The 19,563-nt window shown below is 32.6% G+C and overlaps 2 protein-coding genes across 2 annotated transcripts; one reads left to right on the top strand and one right to left on the bottom strand.

The window, feature by feature from the left end:
• Window positions 1-1,213: 1,213 nt before the first annotated feature.
• Window positions 1,214-3,543, bottom strand: LOC110723238 (pentatricopeptide repeat-containing protein At1g20230-like). The gene has a single exon (XM_021902580.1). It carries the CDS (start codon window positions 3,294-3,296, stop codon window positions 1,236-1,238), a length of 2,061 nt encoding a protein of 686 aa, XP_021758272.1. The 5' UTR covers window positions 3,297-3,543; the 3' UTR covers window positions 1,214-1,235.
• Window positions 3,544-5,023: 1,480 nt separating this feature from the next.
• Window positions 5,024-8,595, top strand: LOC110723226 (CASP-like protein 5C1). The gene is made up of 3 exons (XM_021902569.1): window positions 5,024-5,846; window positions 7,967-8,099; window positions 8,198-8,595. Exons 1-3 carry the CDS (start codon window positions 5,713-5,715, stop codon window positions 8,390-8,392), a joined length of 462 nt encoding a protein of 153 aa, XP_021758261.1. The 5' UTR covers window positions 5,024-5,712; the 3' UTR covers window positions 8,393-8,595.
• The last annotated feature ends 10,968 nt before the right edge of the window (window positions 8,596-19,563 follow it).

The following is a 19,563-nucleotide window of genomic DNA, read 5'->3' as shown; positions in this document are numbered from 1 at the left end:
ATTCAGGTGTACCAAACTGTACAGTTATCAAGACAAAGGTGCAGAACGATGTGAGTCTGGTGTGATCGAAAGCAACATCACATTTTGTGTATGAAATAATGATGATTGCACTCAATTTGTTACCTTTACCATTTTAAAGGCAGTTTTGATGATCCCAAGGAGAAACTCCAAAAGTTATACAGCCTGTGAATTTGTGATTGTGGTCAAGAAGCCAACTTCTCATCTGAAAAAGCTCATGTCCTGCATCATATCAAAAATCTGTATCAACCATGACTGCTTGCACCAATGGTAAATCGAAACACACCTCTTGAATCTAATCTGTTTAAACCAACAAAAATATTTTGCAATTAAGTCATAAAAATTGAAATTAAATATACAACAGAAGTTTTCCAACCTAAACCACTGTAGCTTTGGTAAGGTCAGGAAAGTGAGAAACAGGGAAGAGGGGGTTAGGATTTTGTACAGAACAGCCCATGGAAATGATTCCATTCTCAGAATCCTTGATATAGATGTAAAATGTATCACGTATATATTCTCACTGTTGTTACAGATTAAGCTCATCACAAGTGCTAAACCAGTTTCTGAAAGCTGGCTGTTTAATTTTTCAGTACTAGCTAAAGAACATGCATTTCATGTTTTACCTGAGGCTAAGACCTATGTTTGAAGCATAGAAACATTATAGTCTTTGCAGCCCTACATGAACAATATGAAAAAATAATCATAATAAATAAATAAGAAAATCATAAAGGCTTCCACATCTTTCAAAATGGCTAGAGGCCTTAGCGAGAGCAAGACAGTCCAGGATTGGACATTGTCAATACCTAGTCCATGATGCAGGCTGTTCACAATACATATGTAAGATGATGGTTTTACACTTTTACCTCCGGTTTTTTGCCTGATGAACTATGTTAATCTCTAATTAGTCTAATAAAACAAATTATGGACTTGATTTTTTTTACCTATTTTCCTTGAACTTGGTTGAATCGTTACCTCTACCGGTCTACCCTGTAATTAGCATCCATATTGAGCATCAATTTCTTCCAGCAGTTGTGCATGCTATGCTCATCAGGGACATAAAGCATATGTCCCTGCTGCTTGACAGCATAATAAGTACGAAGTACATGTCAAACTGAACTTCTAACATCAAAGCAGCTTTGGAGCTCATAGGCCTTGAGATAGATCATGTCCACAGTTCATACACCGTATATTTTGCTACCAGATTTTCAATGAAGTAATCACCAAAAGTCTTGACAAGAGCACAAGCCATCCTTGAAATGGTGAAATCTCAAAGAGTCTCTAACAATTATCTGTATGCCAACAACCTTGGCTGTGAATTTTATGAAATTATGACAGTCACCACATATTCTTAAATTTTTGAACACACGAATTGAAGATTCCCCGTTTAAATTCAGCAACCCAAAAGCAACTGCTAGCTTCTCACTATGGTTGCATAAGACTTCCTCTTTCTCTTCTTGATCCAGATCTTGCAGAACAAAATCAGTATTTGGCAAATACCCAGCCAGTCTGACCTTATATCTGATGTCACTTAAGAATTGGGATATTTTATCACTTTGTTCATTGCTATTATCACCAACAACAAATGAGTAAACCTTGTTCTTGACCTGAATCCAACTACAACCTGGAGGTTTTGATATTCCCTTTTCTTCCATTATTTTCCTATACTTAGAAGCTTCACCCCACAGTTTGCCAGCAACAAAGATGTTTGACAATAAAACATAATTTCCAGGATTGTCAGGTTCAATTTCAAACAGATGCTTGGCAGCGATTCGTGCCAAATCAACATTCTTATACACTCTACAACCACCAAGTAAAGCTCCCCAGGCAGCAGCAGTTGGTTTCATGGGCATATTCTGAATGTATTCATAAGCTTCTTTTAGGCGACCAGCACGACTGAGTACATCAACTAAACTTGAATAATGATCTGCGTCGGGCTCAATAAAGTGATCCCTCATTGAATGAAAAGCTTGAAGACCCTCATCAACAAGTCTTGAGTGACTGCAACCAGAGAGAACCCCTGTAAAAGTTACAGAATTTGGCTTAACCCCATAAGTTATCATATTTTTGAAGAGCAACAAAGCTTCTTCCCCTCTCCCATGCATGGCATTTGCAATAATCATGGTATTCCAAGCTATAGCATCCTTTCTAGGCATCATGTTAAATATCTGACTGGAAATCTCAAGCTCACCGCATTTAGCATACATATAAATCAAGGCTGTTGTGGTAGTCATATCAGCGAAAATCCTATTCCTTAAAATGTATGCATGTATCTCCTTTCCCTTCCTTAAGCTCTCTAAGTTCGAGCATGCAGGTAAAGCACTAGTTAAGGTAATATGATTGGGTTTGAGCCCTTGAACCTGCATTTGGACAAGCAATTCAAGAGCTTGGGTGTTCTCTCCATTATGAACACAGCCACCAATCACAGTATTCCACGAATCATAGTTTAAGGTGACCCCATGTGTTCTCATTTCACCAAATAGGCCGAGAGCCCTCTCTGATTCTCCATTTAAGAAATACGCCAATAAGATAACATTCCAAGAGACGATATCACGCACAAGCATACTATCAAACACTAATTGAGCCTCTTTCAAACATGAGCAACTTGCATACAAGTCAACAAGCGCACTAGTAACAAATGTATTCTCTCCAAACCCATCTTTCACAACGTACCCATGAATTTGTCTACCTAAATCCAAGCACTTCAATTTAGAACAGGCAGGCAGAATCGAAGACACTGTCACTTCATTCGGCCTTAATCCACTCAACCCCATCTCACGAAACACGATCAAAGCATCCCCAAGAAACCCACAACTGACATAACTCGACAACAATGATGTCCAAGAAATAACATCCTTGACAGGCAACTCATTGAAAACAGACAGAGCACCCTCACAGCACTTACATTTCCCATACATATTAATCAACGCATTTCCCACAGTAAGATCAGACAGAAACCGAAACCTAACAGCATCATCATGAATCTCTTTCGCTTTCGAAATATCAGCAGATGCAGCACAAGCCTTGACAGCTGATAGAAGCAGTATTCTATCTGGCAGCTGAATGTTCTGCTTCCTGAATAAAGTATACAACTTCACTGCTTCATTTGAGTGACCTTGCTTTGTGTAAGCAGAAATCAAGTTTGCCCAAGAATGTAGATTTGGTTCAGGAATTTTATCGAACAGTTGGCGTGCACGACTTAAATCGCCCGAATTTAGAATGGGTTTGAGCAGTTTTTCTCCTAGATGAGGAGAGATGTTAGTGGGTATTTTGAATCGCATAGTTTATAGCTAGAGGAGCGGCAGATTAGAAGAATAGCAGATGAATTTGGCGGGAAAAATCATTGACTATAATGCTTGCTCATAACTGGAATAACGACTTTCAATTTGAATTTTAGTTATTTACAGCGTCTCTCATATGATTTAAATTGCCCACGCGCAACGGCGGAGCCATCTATAGACTATGGCTGGTGGACTCCTGAAAGGTATCAAATGCAATAAAGATGGTAGTAGGTTGTGTCGAGTCGTGTCTCATTTTGAGCCTAAGTGTTTTATTTATGGTTAATAAGGCCTGCACTATGACTATGTTGTGTTGAAATTTTTATAAGGTGAGTAGGTGACTCATACACGGCCTAAGCCCACGTATCATTATGTCGTGCTTACATGCCTAAAATAAGTTCAATATTTCAGTGTATTTTCGTCATGGAGAATCGTGTTGTGTCTTGTACTGCTTCTCTAAAATAAATGTGGTACACGATCTGACATATATAGTAAATTGTCGTGTTGTGCCTACATCATGTCCATGTAGTGTCATGTTTCCTTCGCGTTGAGTCATGTTGTGCCTCGGATTGGCCTGTTCTAATGCCATCTTTAGGTGCACCGCCTTGTATTGACGTAGATTTGCATTTGATTACTCGATTGTTGCCACTTTGGATGGGCGAAATTGCAAAATCAGTGTTCTTGCTCAGCTAAATTGATCATTTTAGTGACAGAGCACTTGCCTTGTCTCTTTTCACTCTCTTATCCTTCTATCCTCAATCTTATAGGTTGTTTATTGTATGATATGAGTTTGATGCTCTATGGTTTTGATGATAGAAATTATTATCTAAGTAACTTGGTATTGAGTTAAATCTTGACTAGGTCGAGATTTTAATTTCAATTAAGCCCTGAAAAGTTCACTCATAAAAATCTCTCTTACACTTCATAATCCTTATATATTTTGTCTAAATTTAAGCCCCCATTTATCTACAATTCACCCTTCCTCCTATAGTAGTCAAATAACATACAATATTACATAATATCATTTTGTCAAAATCAAATAACATTGAAAATTTCTACTATCCAATCCCTCAAATTCTCTAAGTAAAGTACATCTTTTCAATAGTCATCCATTTTGAAATAAAGAGAACAACATCAATAATATAAGCCCAGGGAATCAAAAGTCTACAATGCCTAATTGCCTTTGCATCTCCTTGGACCAAAGAATAAGATTATGTGTACCCTATAAAGTAGAATATATTATGGGTACCCTTAACCACCCAATCAACTAACTTGATCAGCATGAGGTACAACAAAAAGAATGGCTGGTAGCAAGATTTAATATCGTCCTTTGAATTGGCTGCTGCTCATCTGTAATTTGCTCTCATCAACCTCTTTTTAAATGGTCCACTTGGTATTCAAAGATTTTTGTCGCCTAACTTTATATATCTACCAATATTTCTTCATTTTTACTTTGTTAGTGCAACCTTTTTTCTTTTTCTTTGTCTTTCTTATGCATGTATTTTTAATGCTTAATAATGCTCCATGTCTCAATAATATTGTCATGTGTGCAAAATAAATAATGCAACTATTAAATCGTTGCAACTCAATACAAATCGAAGAATGTATAACGAATACATGATAAAACAAAAGGATAGTACAATTATTTCCTCTATATATATCCCACAAAAGGCAATAATTATCTTTAAAATATTGATTTCTTTCTAAGAAAATCAAACATTTTTTTCACACTACATACATTCAAATATTCCATACAGCATTACTTCATTACTGATATTTCCCGAATTCCTTATTCACGTGATTTTTGCAGTTGCTTTCACCTTTTACTCAAGCTACTCTCTTAATCTCCGTTTCCACCTTCCGTAACAATATATACTCTAAAATGTAAAAAAATGTGAACTTGTATCTCATTTACACCATTACCCCTACCTTAAATTGCTAGATCCACCCATATATGAAGTACAAGTTCAACCCAATTGTTTAAAACAACCAAAGAAAAAAAATTGTAGGACCAAATGACAGTCCAAAATTCTTAAACACCCCCCTTAAATAGTTAAATGAACATAAATACAATTCTGAATTCTGAAATCAATTAAATCGAATTAATATATTGAATCTCATCATCCCATTCATTCCACATTTCCACACATTTCTCTGTGATTGATTTACACGCTGCTGACGAGTGGTGGCTGAGAACTGAGAAGCTGTTACTTTATAAAAAAAAAAAAAAAAAAAAAAAAAAAAAAAAAAAAAAAAAAACAAAAAAAACTGGGCACTTCACATTTAACACCAAACCATATAGTTTACTTTAAATTTTTTTTTAATAGAAACTGTCAAATAATTTAGGAAAATAAAAATGAGAGAAAAAAAGTATGAAGGAGAAAATTAGTAGGAAGAAGAAGAGAAGAGGAGAGAGAAAATGGTGGATGAAGTGCCAGGATCACTGGGTACCAGCGCAAGTTTAGCTCTTCGATTGGGTCAAATTATGTTTTCCTCTGCTTCCCTCTTTTTCATGTGCCTTGATGTTGATTTCTATGCATATACTGCTTTTTGGTATGATTTTTACTCATTTTTCTTTTATACCCTTTTTAATTTATTCTTTGATTTTGGGGTTTTTATGATTTTGTGTTGGAATTATGATTTTATTAATATGCATGTGATTTTTACAGTTGATTTGATTTCCTCTGTTTTTGTTTATATGTTTTAGTTGATTGCCATCATAGGTTATGAATTTTGTTTGAGAAAGGGTGGAATTGTTTAATTTGTTATGGGAAATCATGGGGTTGTTACATAAAATTCAGTTGAATAAAATTGTTTAATTTATGGTGTTAAATTATGTTGTTTTTTATAACTCCAATTATGACAGAATTGAACATGGCAATTATATTAATCACTGTAAAATTCATTTTTTTTTGAGATTAGGGAACTTCAGAGATTATCATATATGGAAATGAAATCATGTGCCTTGTTGAGGGGTTTGGATGTTGGTTTGGTTGGTTAGTTTATAGGTTTGATCACTTTGATCAATCTTTCAATCATTCACATGCTGATACTGTCATTGATGAATGCTGTGGATTGTTGGGTTAATATTATTGTGATCACTGATCAGTCCCTAGGCCTCGGTCGCAATTTCGAGGTTAGTTTCTCTTTTAGATGTGTTTGAATAGCTCATAAACCCTAGAGTCTTAGATGGTTCATCAAGCTAATAGTGTGAGAAGCCAAAACTCTCGTTTAGTTATTCCATTTGGAATGCAGACTGTAATCTGCTGTAAGATAACTCTAAATCCTGCGGCCTAAAAAAGCCCGGGCAGATCATGTTCATGTCTGTCCCTAACTGCAGACACATATTACAGGCAGGCTGTATCAGCCAATTTATCACACCCCTTCAGTCCTCTGCTGTGATGTATCTTCAGTCCAATGTTTATTTATAGTTCAAAATCAAGGATGCATCTTGATTGAGTCCCAACCTAGAGTATCTGTACTATACGAGTCGCACTGTCACAGAACAGTCAAGGATGCACCTCAATTAAGCCCCAACCTAACCTCTCGAGCCACACTTTCACATAAAAATATCTTTATGATGCACTAAGGCCACTAATTAGTTCTTGATGTCAGCAAACAGTTTAATTTTTACTTGCGAAGGCATCAATGGAAATTGTATGGGCTATGTTTTTGTTATTGCAAACAAGCATTGAATGGACTATGTTTTTTATTTTATTTTTATTGCAAACAAGCATTGAATGGACTATGTTTTTGTTATTGCAAACAAGCTCAAAAAGTAAAATACTACCGTACTAGTGGACACAATATGGCTATTATCTGTGCGTAAATGGAGTAGGATTGGGAAGAGGGGCTATTTTGACAGAAAACAGTTAAGAGTGGTGATCAAGAAGGAAATGAGCTTATGAATCTATGATGATCTCATAACTCACAGACTTACATCTAGAGCTATTTGTTTGTATCTTGAGCTAAGACAATAGCCCATCTTGTTGTCAGCAAACAGTTTAATATACTTTTTTAGTACATATGCTTATTTTGGATTATTGTTTAGTCGTCTGTGTTTTTGTAACTCTGTAATGTTTGAGATCTTTAATTGTTCGAGTATGAGGATTAATGATACAAGAAATTGTGAGTTTATTATTCAAATAGGAAACAGTAATAATTAGATACTAGCATTGATGCATGTTTTGTTTATAACTTTATATTGTTGTTTTGTTTTTGAAGCTTATATTTTAGTCAGTATAGGCTATCTGAAATGATCATAGTCTGAGAACTGAAACCTCAATATTTTGGTGCCTACAAGTTCTGTTTACTACTAAAAGGTGCTAGTAAAACTGTAGGAAGTTTGGCCTTGTGGAGTTCCATGTTTTCTCAAGTTTCAGCTGTCTCAGAAAAGTGAGCAGCAAAACTTACACTACAGAGTAGAGTGAAGAATTTACGCTATTTTCTTTTTCTGTTTAGTTAAAGATTCTTTTTGAAAAACTATTGATGGGCATAATTGATGTGCTTGCTACTTCCTTCTTATATATAATGGATCCTGCATTCCTGCTTGTAAACAACGGACTTGATATAAAATTTTGATTTCCGTTGTTTACTTGTCAAAGATGAAGCATAGTTGTCAGCTAGTTTTCTTGCAATGCATGTTAATTGAATTCTTTCTTACTGTTATGCAGCTTCTTAGTAACGGTCATGGGTTTGGTGATTCCGTGGAGTATGACATTGGGGCTAGTTGATGCATATTCTGTCTTTATTAAGAGGCCTTCGCGTCAACCTGGAGTAATGACTGTAATTGTTGTAGGAGATTGGGTAATTCATCTGCACTATTTCATTCCCTTCAATTTATTATCTTAGATTCTAGATTGCAAAGGTAAATGGTAGACATCTTCTTTCTTATGTGTTATCAGGTTTTGTCATTCCTTTCGCTAGGAGCAGCTTGCTCATCTGCAAGTGTTGCACAAATAATGATTGCTGAAAGCATTCCGGCGTGTCCTGTGAAAATCTGCAGTAGATATTCTCTTTCTGCTGCCATGGCTTTCTTGTCTTGCTCTATATCTTTTGCACCATCTCTCTTAAACTTGTGGATCCTTCCTAAATTATGAGTAGTTAATTGTATATAATCCGTAATACAAAGTAGTTTTTTTGGTGCTAAATTATACAAATAGAAATGTTTAAAGAGAAAGAAAGAAGATGGCTACCAAAATTCATGGTGGTATAGGCTTCTTAGCATGATTGTGTCTTGTATACTGTACAGACATTTAGATTGAAATTACAATTATTCTTATAAATTTGAATTTTTTTTACTTTTTATCATGGACTCTTGAGTAGAGTAGCTGTAGATTTTGGGCCTAGGAATTGATTTTGAGCCCAAAACCTAAAGAAAATTCAATATGATAAAGAGGAAAGCCCAACATAGTCAAACTTCAAAGTAGCATTTGAATTGATCTGGCTAATTGGGGTGAATCTGATATCCTGTTGTCAGATTGTATCAAACAGTACAGGTTTACCCCAAATGAATGGCCCAAAATAATTGAACAATGTTTAAAGTTTTAGACAATGAAGCCTTCACACATTTACCACTACGTACTCAGTCAGTCCTTTTTTGTTTGCAACATCGGCCCACTTTTTATGAGCTACTTTTGGGTCAAATGGTGTAAACAATAACGGATGGAGAGAGTATAACCCAAAAACTCCTAATTCTTTCCAATTTTTAGACACTAGAATTGTCTAGTACTGTATACATTTAAGTGTACCTAATTCTAGATACTAAGGGCCTATTCTCCTCGGCTTAATTTCAGTACAGCTCCAATAAATGTAGTTTAGTTTAGCTTCTAATTTCCTTCTCTCATAAACAATTCATTTCATCAACTCTATTCAGTTCAGCTTCAACCAATTCAGTTCAACTCAGTTCAGTAAATCAGAACAGGCCCTGAAATACAATTTTTATTGCTATTGTATTCACAATCGTACTAAGATACTACGGAGTATAAGAGTTATAAATATTATACATGTACTACTTAAGAGTTCGATTTTCCCATCTAATGGGATTACATAGCTGAATTTGTGGTTGGTATTTCGATTGCAACTCGTGGTTACTGACTAGAAAATTCTTGCAAATTTCGAAACGTCAATGAAGATTAGATTGATACAATATTTCATCATCTTCCATGACTTTCACCTAATCCTGTGTTAGGATAAGAAAAGCTTTCAAATATATTGATAGACAAATTCCGAACTATGAGTTAAACTAAACTTGAACATAGTTGAACTGAATCGAACTGAATGAAATTAATGAGGTAAACCAACTGAATTGGAAATAAAATCCAAAAGAACATGGGCTTATTGAGCTAATTTAAACCCCATTTTTGACTAATTGGTTGTCATAGTATCGGAACTAGCTAATACCCATATTTTATCGGTCATGTCTCATGTCATGCCAAATCTGATATTTTTTTTAAATGAGCACATTGTGGAAGACCATTCAAACTTAGATCTTATAGTCAAAAAGGAAAAAATGATTGAAGAATAAACGACATGATAACTAAAATTGTCTGAAAATATACTTGTATTTCGGTGGCAAGAAGAATGAAGCTTCGTGGGACTAAGTATATATAATTAGATCGAAATGACAATTTAGCAAATTACAAAATTAGTCAATTATTATAGTGTAAACTACAGTATTAAACATTGCACTAAGACAGATATATATATTTCAATAATTAAAAATCTATTTATATTTGATGAATAATTGATTAGATGCAGCATAAGGAAGCATAATGTCTTACAACTAGCTTTGAAAATTCTAGCAAAAAAGCTCAAAGTAGTTGTCTTGTTTTGGTGTCCCATCAAATTAAATAATTGTAGCTAATAATTGTATGATAATTATACGTAAACTTGGTTATCAGCTTTTCTATGATCCTTAATATATTAATTAATTACGCTGTTATTCTAAAAAGGAGTTGTACATTAGTACATACATTCATATAATATGATTGATATGAATATATGATATGATAATAGGAAGATTAATAACAATTAATATATTTTCTGACAACATTATTGGAGTTTTGCCTTTGATAATCTTTTTTCATGCCCAATTCTTTGAATCATATCGATCGATTGATTCCTTTCTTTAAGTAGCGGGAAGTGTATAAACATATATATACATAAAGCGATATTTGGTTGGGCCAATAATGTATGGTTAGACGATAATATAGGAGACTTAGTATTAATCTACTGCGTATTAGCCTATATATCCTTGTTTCTAATGTGTCTTGATGTTGTTTAGCATGTTGTAATCATATTATTTTGTAACGAACAATATAATCTAGGTAGATTTTAGTTCCTACGTTTGAAAGGTGGAAAGCTTATATTAGGGATTAAGCTAAGCTTATTATTATGCTTGTTTATAAGCAAATCTATTGATAAATTTGTTCACCAGAGACACCGGCAACTATTCAAGGAGTCGTAAGACTTAATTGATGGTATCAAAGTAAATGTACTTGACGTACGTAACCTACATCAATTTGGATCGAATGTTAATTGATTGGTTTTATTAGCCATATATAAATGTTTTATGTTCAATAGGTTGCTACTTGCTCATACGACTACCAATTAACTTTAGTACGTTATGACTTCGCTCAGTGTCATATGGTTAGGATTGCGGATGCCCCTTGTGTTATGATGTTAGCTTTGGTTCAAATCATCAAGTTTGGAAAGTCGTTTGGTTTTTATAATGGTTGCACGCTTGTGGAACGTATTTTGTTGCACATTTGCTTCTTGTACGATTTTGTGATCACATGGATTGAGAGTTGTCGCCCCGGCATTGTCTTTTAACATAAGTAATGATAAGTTTTTAATTAGGTTCCATTTTCATGGTCTAGTTATATGCTATTTGGACCAACAAAATATTTGTAAGAAAATGTAAAGGAAATAGGTCACATACCATAAATTAAATAATCCAATATAATTGATTGAATAATAGACAGGGTTGTGAATGAGAGCCACCTCAGAATATTGACTTGCGTTGCCTTTCTTAGCCAACTCACAAAGTGATGTGAAAAATTAAAGATTGGATTGCTTAATTAGAGATTGAGAGCCGGCCACCGTACCTCATGAATAATAAAGTCAAATAGATTGAGTGAAATTTTGAGTCAATACAAAATGGGCTTGGGTCACTCGAACAAAGTGGAGGAGAGTTTGGTGCACAAATAAGGCAAAGTAGATTCCATACTAAAATCGTACCAATTGGTAATTAATAACAGGAATAACTGTTGTACCGTACAAAGTAGTTACATCTCTCTTCTTTCTCTTATATGAGACACTCACAAATGTAATACAATAGGTACGTTTTATTAACAATACTCTTGTATTATTTTTCATTTTAGTTTTAATTTTTTGGAAATAATAATATAAATGAAAATCATGAAACTATGTATGCCTATGAATATTAACATCATCATAATCAATTTTGTGTTTACATAGATTAAAAAGTTCTAAAAGTATAAAATTCAAAACAAATGGTTTCTAATTGTTAGGTTGTTATTTTCAAAATAACATAATTGTTATAGGTATGATTAATTTTTACTTTATTATACAATATTATACATTGTAGAATACTAGAATTATCACTAATATAAAAAACTCTCATACCAAATTAAATGAGTTACGTCATAGATAATCAGCTAGTTACAATGTCATTGGAGTGAGTCTCACTCTTTATAAGTCCAAACATCTACTTTTTTTTCACTTGACTTATATGCCACCTTTAACATTTGTTTCTGATTTTACTCGTTGCCTTTTCAAATCTAATAAGTTATTATCGTCAATAACAGATAGTCTTACAAAAGAGTGAAGAGATACACTCTCTAATCCTCCATCACAATATGATATTCAGATTAATTTATATATGTGTACGTAATTTGAACTAGTTAATAGCATGACAAATAATTTCGAATAGGGCCGGCCGGATTCCGTAATTGATAGGGATAATCAAGCTAGGTTAATCAAGAAGCAACGTAGATCAGAGTAAAGGCCAGTGCACAAATAGCTAACTAGTCGACATACATTATACTCCGTACAATACAATACTATTCATTCTCCAATAACACCAAGAAGAAGCAAAACAAACCCTCCATATAAATTGGTGCAAAATCCAACGAGCAATACATAAAACTATATAATATACACTTGGTTCATTAAAATCGAATAACAACAATATATAATATCTCATATCTGCATTTTTTTACCACAACTAGAAGATATATTAGATTAAAAGGCTAAAGCCTTAGTATTTACATAATACATCCAAAACATTGTACACTGAAAATTGATGTACTTACAAAAGTTGCCAGTATAATTGGCTAACCATAGCACCGAACTAACTCTCCTAATGAGAGAAATATATACATCATAAGGTAACCCAAAAGCTATTAACATCCATGCCTTGTAACCAAAAGCTGCTAACATCCATTACTAAGACAACCTTAACATCAGTTTTGTTGATTAGTACCTGCTGCAACACGAGCCTTCTCGGCTTCATAAAGATCTGAAACACAATCTGGAACAAGATAATGAGTCTTGTAACCAACCGCCATATCTCTACCATGAATAGCCAATCTGTGAGCCAACTCATTTTTCTCTCTTGGAATATGGGTAACCACGGCCACATCAAAGTTAGATAAAACAGCAGCAACATCGCAAATAGCTGCAGCAAGTTCATGATGAGGATTCGGACCAGCAGTCAGAAGCATATCACAAAGAACCTTTGCATCAGTTTACACAATAACCTTTTTTAACCTCAAATCTTCCGCAATAGATAATCCATCATTTATGGCATATAATTCAGCCAATAATGGAGAAACAGCATCATACTTGCAGGAGAATCCAACATACCAAGAGCCATCAGAACGCCTTATCACCCCTCCTCCCTATGAAACAGCAGAATTTAACCAAGCACCATCTGAATTAATTTTGAAGTAGCCTTCCTTTGGAGGCTCCCACTGAGAGCCTGAAGAAACTTTGTCCTTCCCTTTCCTGTTCCTTGTTTCCTGTAAGATTGAGTTTGAAATTTTAAAGTCAAAGAAGAATTTAGTGAAGAGAGAAACTGGACCTATTTGTTTTCCATCAAAGATCGTGGAATTTCTATGTAGCCAAAGACGCCACAAGGCTGTAACAAAAATCAATTTCCATTCTTTATCCAAACCAAGATTATAATTTATCCATATCTTCCACGAAGAATTTTTAAAAATATTGAAATCAAAATTTTTTGGAAGATAAACCTTTGCAAATATATCATTCCATAAGATCGAAGAGGAGAAGCAATCTCTAAAGATATGAATGTGAGATTCCGAATAAAGATTGCATCTAAAGCATATGGGAGAAATCAAAGGCATAAAATTGGCTAGAGTTTCAGCTACTGGCAGAATAGTATGAGCACAATTCCACAAGAACATTCTATATTTGAAAGGAACATGAATCTTCCAAATACTTTTCCAGGAATTTATGTTAGAGGAAACAATACATTTTCCTTTCAAGAGGAAGTGATAAGCTGATTTAACATTAAAAATACCATCCTTGCTTAAATCCCAAGTAATAAAATCTTCCATATCACTATATCTCATATCTGCATTAAATATACCATATACAAGTATAATATAAGATTAAAAAATTAGATTATATGACAAAGGAAATAATAAAATAAACGGACAACCGAAAAGTTATGGGGTTAAGAATAAAGCCAACAATGTTGAGGTCTGAATTTGTCGTAATACAAAACGATGGATTATATAAGTTGTGGGTTTGTCGGGTTGTTGGGTTAAATGCAGATTTTTTATGGGTCCAAAAGTTTATATACGTGCCTACTTTCTTGACGTTGCAACGAAGCTACTTATATCTCAATTTGCACCACGTAATTAACTTTATAATACTATTTCATCTTCGGTCTTCCTCCTCGTTTCTCTGCCTTGACCCTCACTTTGTATGGGTTCGTTTATTTCATGTTGTTTGTATATATGTTACAGTAATAATGTACCTGTATTTTCAGGCATTGCTTTAAGATAGTTGTCATTTTTTGTAAGCTAGTTACTACTAGTTACAAGTACCATAACTAACCCTTTTTACACATGTAGTGCTCAGTAACTAATCATGCTTGGTACAATTGGTGAGAAGTTTACATTGCGATGATTTAAATGTTATAAGTTCGAGCTCCTCAGGTTAGTTTTAACTAAGCTCTGACATGTGAGAAGTCTTGGTCTGTTGAATCTATGAACAAACCCTGGCCACATACATCATATGAGTGAAAGTATTGTCCACTTATCCTACATTAAAAAACAAGTGTAAAAAGTAAGGAGACGTTTGAAATGTGTACTCACATTAAAGAAAAGTGAAAGTTATGCCTACTTTATAAGATTAAAGGTCTACCTCGTTATCATATGATTTTGAGGTGATAGAAACCTTCTTAATTAGACGTATAAGTTAATTACTTATGGTGAGTGTGTTTAAAGGTCGTCTAACATGGTTCATGATGCTTTAGTCAATATGTCCCATAAATACGATATGTTCACTTATAATAAAAATAAATAAAATTATACTCCCTCTCCCTCCCTTCTTTATGTATATGCTTTTTTTTTTTTTTTTTTTTTTTTTGCGAGAATTAAGAGATGAAAGCAGTATATTTAAAGGAGTTATCCACAAAAAATGAGTTGGTTATTTATAAAGATTTTGTAAGTTGCCAAAGAGATAACTAAAAGAGGGAAAAGAAGAGTATAAAGTATGATAAGAAATACTTGATTGAATTTATGATGGAGATGGAAAAAGGTAGTAAGAAAATACTTTTGAATTACTTTTTTCAAGTTCATACCTTGATTTGATTGCTCTTGCTTTGCGCTTGGAAAGTCTAGTTATTCTAGTTTGTGGGATTCTTTAGTGTTAGTTCAAATCTTAACAACATGCATGTGGTAAATCTAATGGGCATATAGTCATATACACATGCCTACGTAGGATCGAGGAGATTCAAGTATCATATACAAATACAAGAATACTTTCTCCTTTTTATTATTTTTTTTTAAATTTTAATTATTTTTTTGATTTATAATTATAATAAACTATTACTTGTCTGTTGTATTGTGAGTATCTCGTTTGAATCGTCTAAATATATATTATTGTACGTTAGTATATTTTAATATTATCAGTTTTTTATATATATAATTTTTATTTTATATTAATTAGAGACAAATAAAAGTGATAAAAGATACACGTCAAATAATACAAACGAGAGAACGAAGCAAGTCCAATAGCATATAGAAAATCGATAGAATTTAATAAATTTCGTGTAGAAACATCAATTTTTGTATTTTCACTATCTCTTTTACTCTGTAAATTAGTTTTTAATCCCTAACAAATTCCACTTACATAATAAATTACTCAATTCAATTCACAATTCTAAAACTATGTAGCAAGCAAGCAATTAAACTGATGAATGTGTCAATAACGTAAAAAGTGCAAATGTTGCAACATCAAAATTATAGATAGTACAAGTTACGTATTGTGTGACGCTACTGTTAGATTCTATTTTTGTGTTTCAAAAAATAAAAAATAAGGGTGAAAATTATAGTCCGTCCATACATTTTAAACATTAAAGACAAGTACATTAATAGAAGAGGAGTTCAATAAAATTTTTCTTATTATGATAAATTTTCGAAAGACCCAAAATATAGCCAAAAAAAATGTTAAATTTTACTTCACTTATGATTTAAATATCCAATGCATTGACTTGAATAAATATATCGATGCACATGCTCGGACAGTTAAACGATAAGATGAGCAGAATTAGCCGGTGAGACGAGAATCGTTGAATTTTACCGACTTCAACTTGTATTCATTTACTGATTCAATCCTATTATATACGACTTGATGGAATTAATCCATGTTGTTGAGCACTTCTTTACTTATCTACTACTAGGTCTACTACTAGTAGAATTGTCTAAGGGCGGCCTAGAAGGTACGAATGTTACAACATTACTTAGGGAACTTCATGACTATATTATGATTTATCTTTAATCTTTGCCATCCTTTATTGGAGCTTGTGGTATGAATATAATTGCAACTTCTACTCTATTGCAAAATGATCATATTCTAATACTCTATATCCATCTAAATTTATTATATTTTGCATAATATAGTTACCTTATAATGTTACACATGCACTACGTACTTACTTGCACAAAATATCTTAATTGTCCGATTTGTGGTTTAAGAGAAAAAAGAGAAAGACTAAGGGCTTGTTCTGATTTACTAAACTGAGCTGAATTGAACTGAACTAAAATGAATATTTTATGAGAGAAGGTTATTAAAAACTGAACTGAACTTATTGAAGCTGAACTAAACTGAATTTAAACGGAAATGAATAGAACATGCCTTAATTCAAGATAAACACGTCGTATAAATAAACTCCGAGCTTAGAACAAGTAAACAAATATGAAAATAACTAAAATTAAAGCGTACTAGAGTAAATTATGTTCATATGATGTACTACTCCCTCCCTTAATCCTTATGCTGTTTCAAATTACGTCAATTAATTTGTTGTTTCTCATTAAATTAAATGTATATATAATTTCATCTCATGCTAATTATACTCATTCAATTTAAAGTAAGAATTCATCTCATGTTAACTGTACTCATCCAACTAAGAATTCAAAAAAAAAATGATGGAGATTAGATGTGAAATTTTAAATAATGAAGGGATAATACAATATTTTAACGAATTTAAAATATTTCACTTAATTTATGTACCCTCCTATTCACATGTGGACTATTTTATTTTTGTGACAGATAGATGAAGTATCAAATTCGATACTGTAATACTTATCTTAAGTCAACTAATATATAATTTTAATCTTATCAGTATAAATCTTTAATTAATCCTGAAGATCTTTATTTTATTATATAAAACAATAAACTTCCACACTAAAGCATCTCATGCTTCGTACCAATTTTCCTCCTTCTTATATTTTCTCAACAATAATTGAAGAAAAAAGAGGTGATGCATTAAGTAGCTAGAAAAAGTGCATTTACATGATCTTCGTACAAAAAAGAAAAGAAAAGAATGATACGGAGTACATTATTAAAATTAAATTATTACAAAAAATACATAAAAATAAAAAATAAAAAAAGCAAATCTTATTCTAACTACATAAATTTTGTTACGCCGTATTTTTATGATGTACTTGTATTTTTCCTTTGTAAAAAGTTTCCACTATAGCCGTACCAAAACGTGATTTCATTATATTGCGCAACAGTCTTACTTACGTTGAAGCTTCGTTGAGGCAAGAAAGGTAATCTCATATAATTATAAGTTTGACTCTACTACTTTATTACATAAAAGGCAATAAAATGTTGCTTTCATAAATTCATACTTTATCCTATAAACTTTTTGACTATTTTTTCTTGCCGTTCAATTTCCATTTGATACTTGGTAATCACTCACTTAGGAGTATTAGTCTAATAAGTACGCCCATTGTTTTTAAAAAGCGGCTTATGTAACTGATTACGCTTAATTGGTGGCTTATGTAACCTATTACGGAATAATCATTGATTTTCATGAATTAAAGTATTAAAACCTATTTACCTATTTTTAGTGTCTTTTCCATATTTATGTTTCACTTTTCATAGCACTAATAATAAATATTCTAAGACTTCTAACCTAATCCATTATATAACCTTTATTTCGTCAAAATGATAAGATTCTCCCTCGTTTGCTATTACATTGTTAGTGAATCACGTAATATGTGTCATGTGTGTATTTAACGTTGTTCTTCCTTAATTTTTCTTATATCAGTCGCAAAACATAAAACTAAGGAATAAAAACAGTGGATTATAAGCGAGGATAATACAGCTTAGTAATGTTTGTTAAGTGTCGGGGAAATAAGGTGCAAAAGTCTCATGACAAACAGCTATTTGTAAAACTGGCTTAATTAGTTGGGTGGTTTTAAGTATAAAGAATAGTGTAATTAATATTAGGAGTCCCATGGTTTAAGTAGCGTGTCTTGCGACCTATATCACGTGAAAGTTATCCCTCTTTAGGTTAGTGGTACCAATGGATTAGCGCGTTACATGTTGTTATACCATGAAATACATGTACTACTTTAATTTTTTTTCTGTTTTATGCGTTACGTGTTCAAATTAATTTAATTAATACACTAAAATGTGAGTTGCAGAGAGTGAGTGTGAGTACTGAGGGTGAAGGATCCAAGCTATATATTGGAAGTTGGAACTCGACAAATATAAGTGTTTGTGCAATTTTGTAGCTTGTCATTTAGGACATTAATGTTAGGATCGGATCCATCGATAGTTTTTAATTATGCGTTATGTATGGTTGTATATGAGCGATTTTTAAAATGGGATTTTCTATTCGTTTTATATAAATGTATTACAGTATGAAATGTAATGTTTAGAGTTACGATACATTTATCAGGTGTTTGTCTTTACGTTCTAGAGAAAATATAAAACAAATAAATGTGTGTCTTATGTGGAAAGTTCTTTGTTATCTAAAAAATTGAGCAAATTTGTTGGAATTTATTTGAAACTAATATTATTAATTCATTGATCGGTTGAATTTTATGATGATATTTACAATAAAAATTTGATTTTAATGAATACTCCTTGCCAAATAAATTAAATAAGGGTATGTTCATATTTACTGAACTAAACTGAACTGATTAGAGCTGAACTGAACTCAACTGAGCTGAACTGAAATGAATATTTTATGAGAGAGAGAAATTAGGAGCTGAACTGAACTGAACTGAAATTAAGTAAATGTGAACATACCCTAATTTTTGTTCAACAAACAAACTACAGTTCACATTTGAAAGTTTATTTTGCCCTCAATCATGTAGTTGTTCCATACATAGTTCCTCAAGAAGTTAAAGTTTATCAAATACTCTTTATATGATTAATGCTTTAACATAAATTATGAATTGAAGATAATTATTTTTTTTGAAATGCATATGAAATTAATCTAACATGCCATAGTTTATATTTTTCAATACATAGTGTGTATGTATTCCTATAGTTGATTTTGACACCCAATTAAAACAAATATTAAAAAAAAAAAAAAACAAATCATATTAAAAATGTTTACAAGTCACCTATTTTATCATGATAACATTATTTAAAAACACAACCTCTTATTGTCTATTAGGCCATTAAATAAATTTAGAGTGAACAGAATATCGCCCCGTTTTAAATAGTATAGTCTCGTACTCACATGTATATA

Source organism: Chenopodium quinoa, unplaced genomic scaffold (genome assembly GCF_001683475.1).
Source record: "Chenopodium quinoa cultivar QQ74 unplaced genomic scaffold, ASM168347v1, whole genome shotgun sequence".
In the NCBI taxonomy this organism is placed as follows: domain Eukaryota; kingdom Viridiplantae; phylum Streptophyta; class Magnoliopsida; order Caryophyllales; family Amaranthaceae; genus Chenopodium; species Chenopodium quinoa.
Note: the sequence above shows the minus strand (reverse complement) of the source record. Positions and strands in the feature narration are given on the sequence as shown.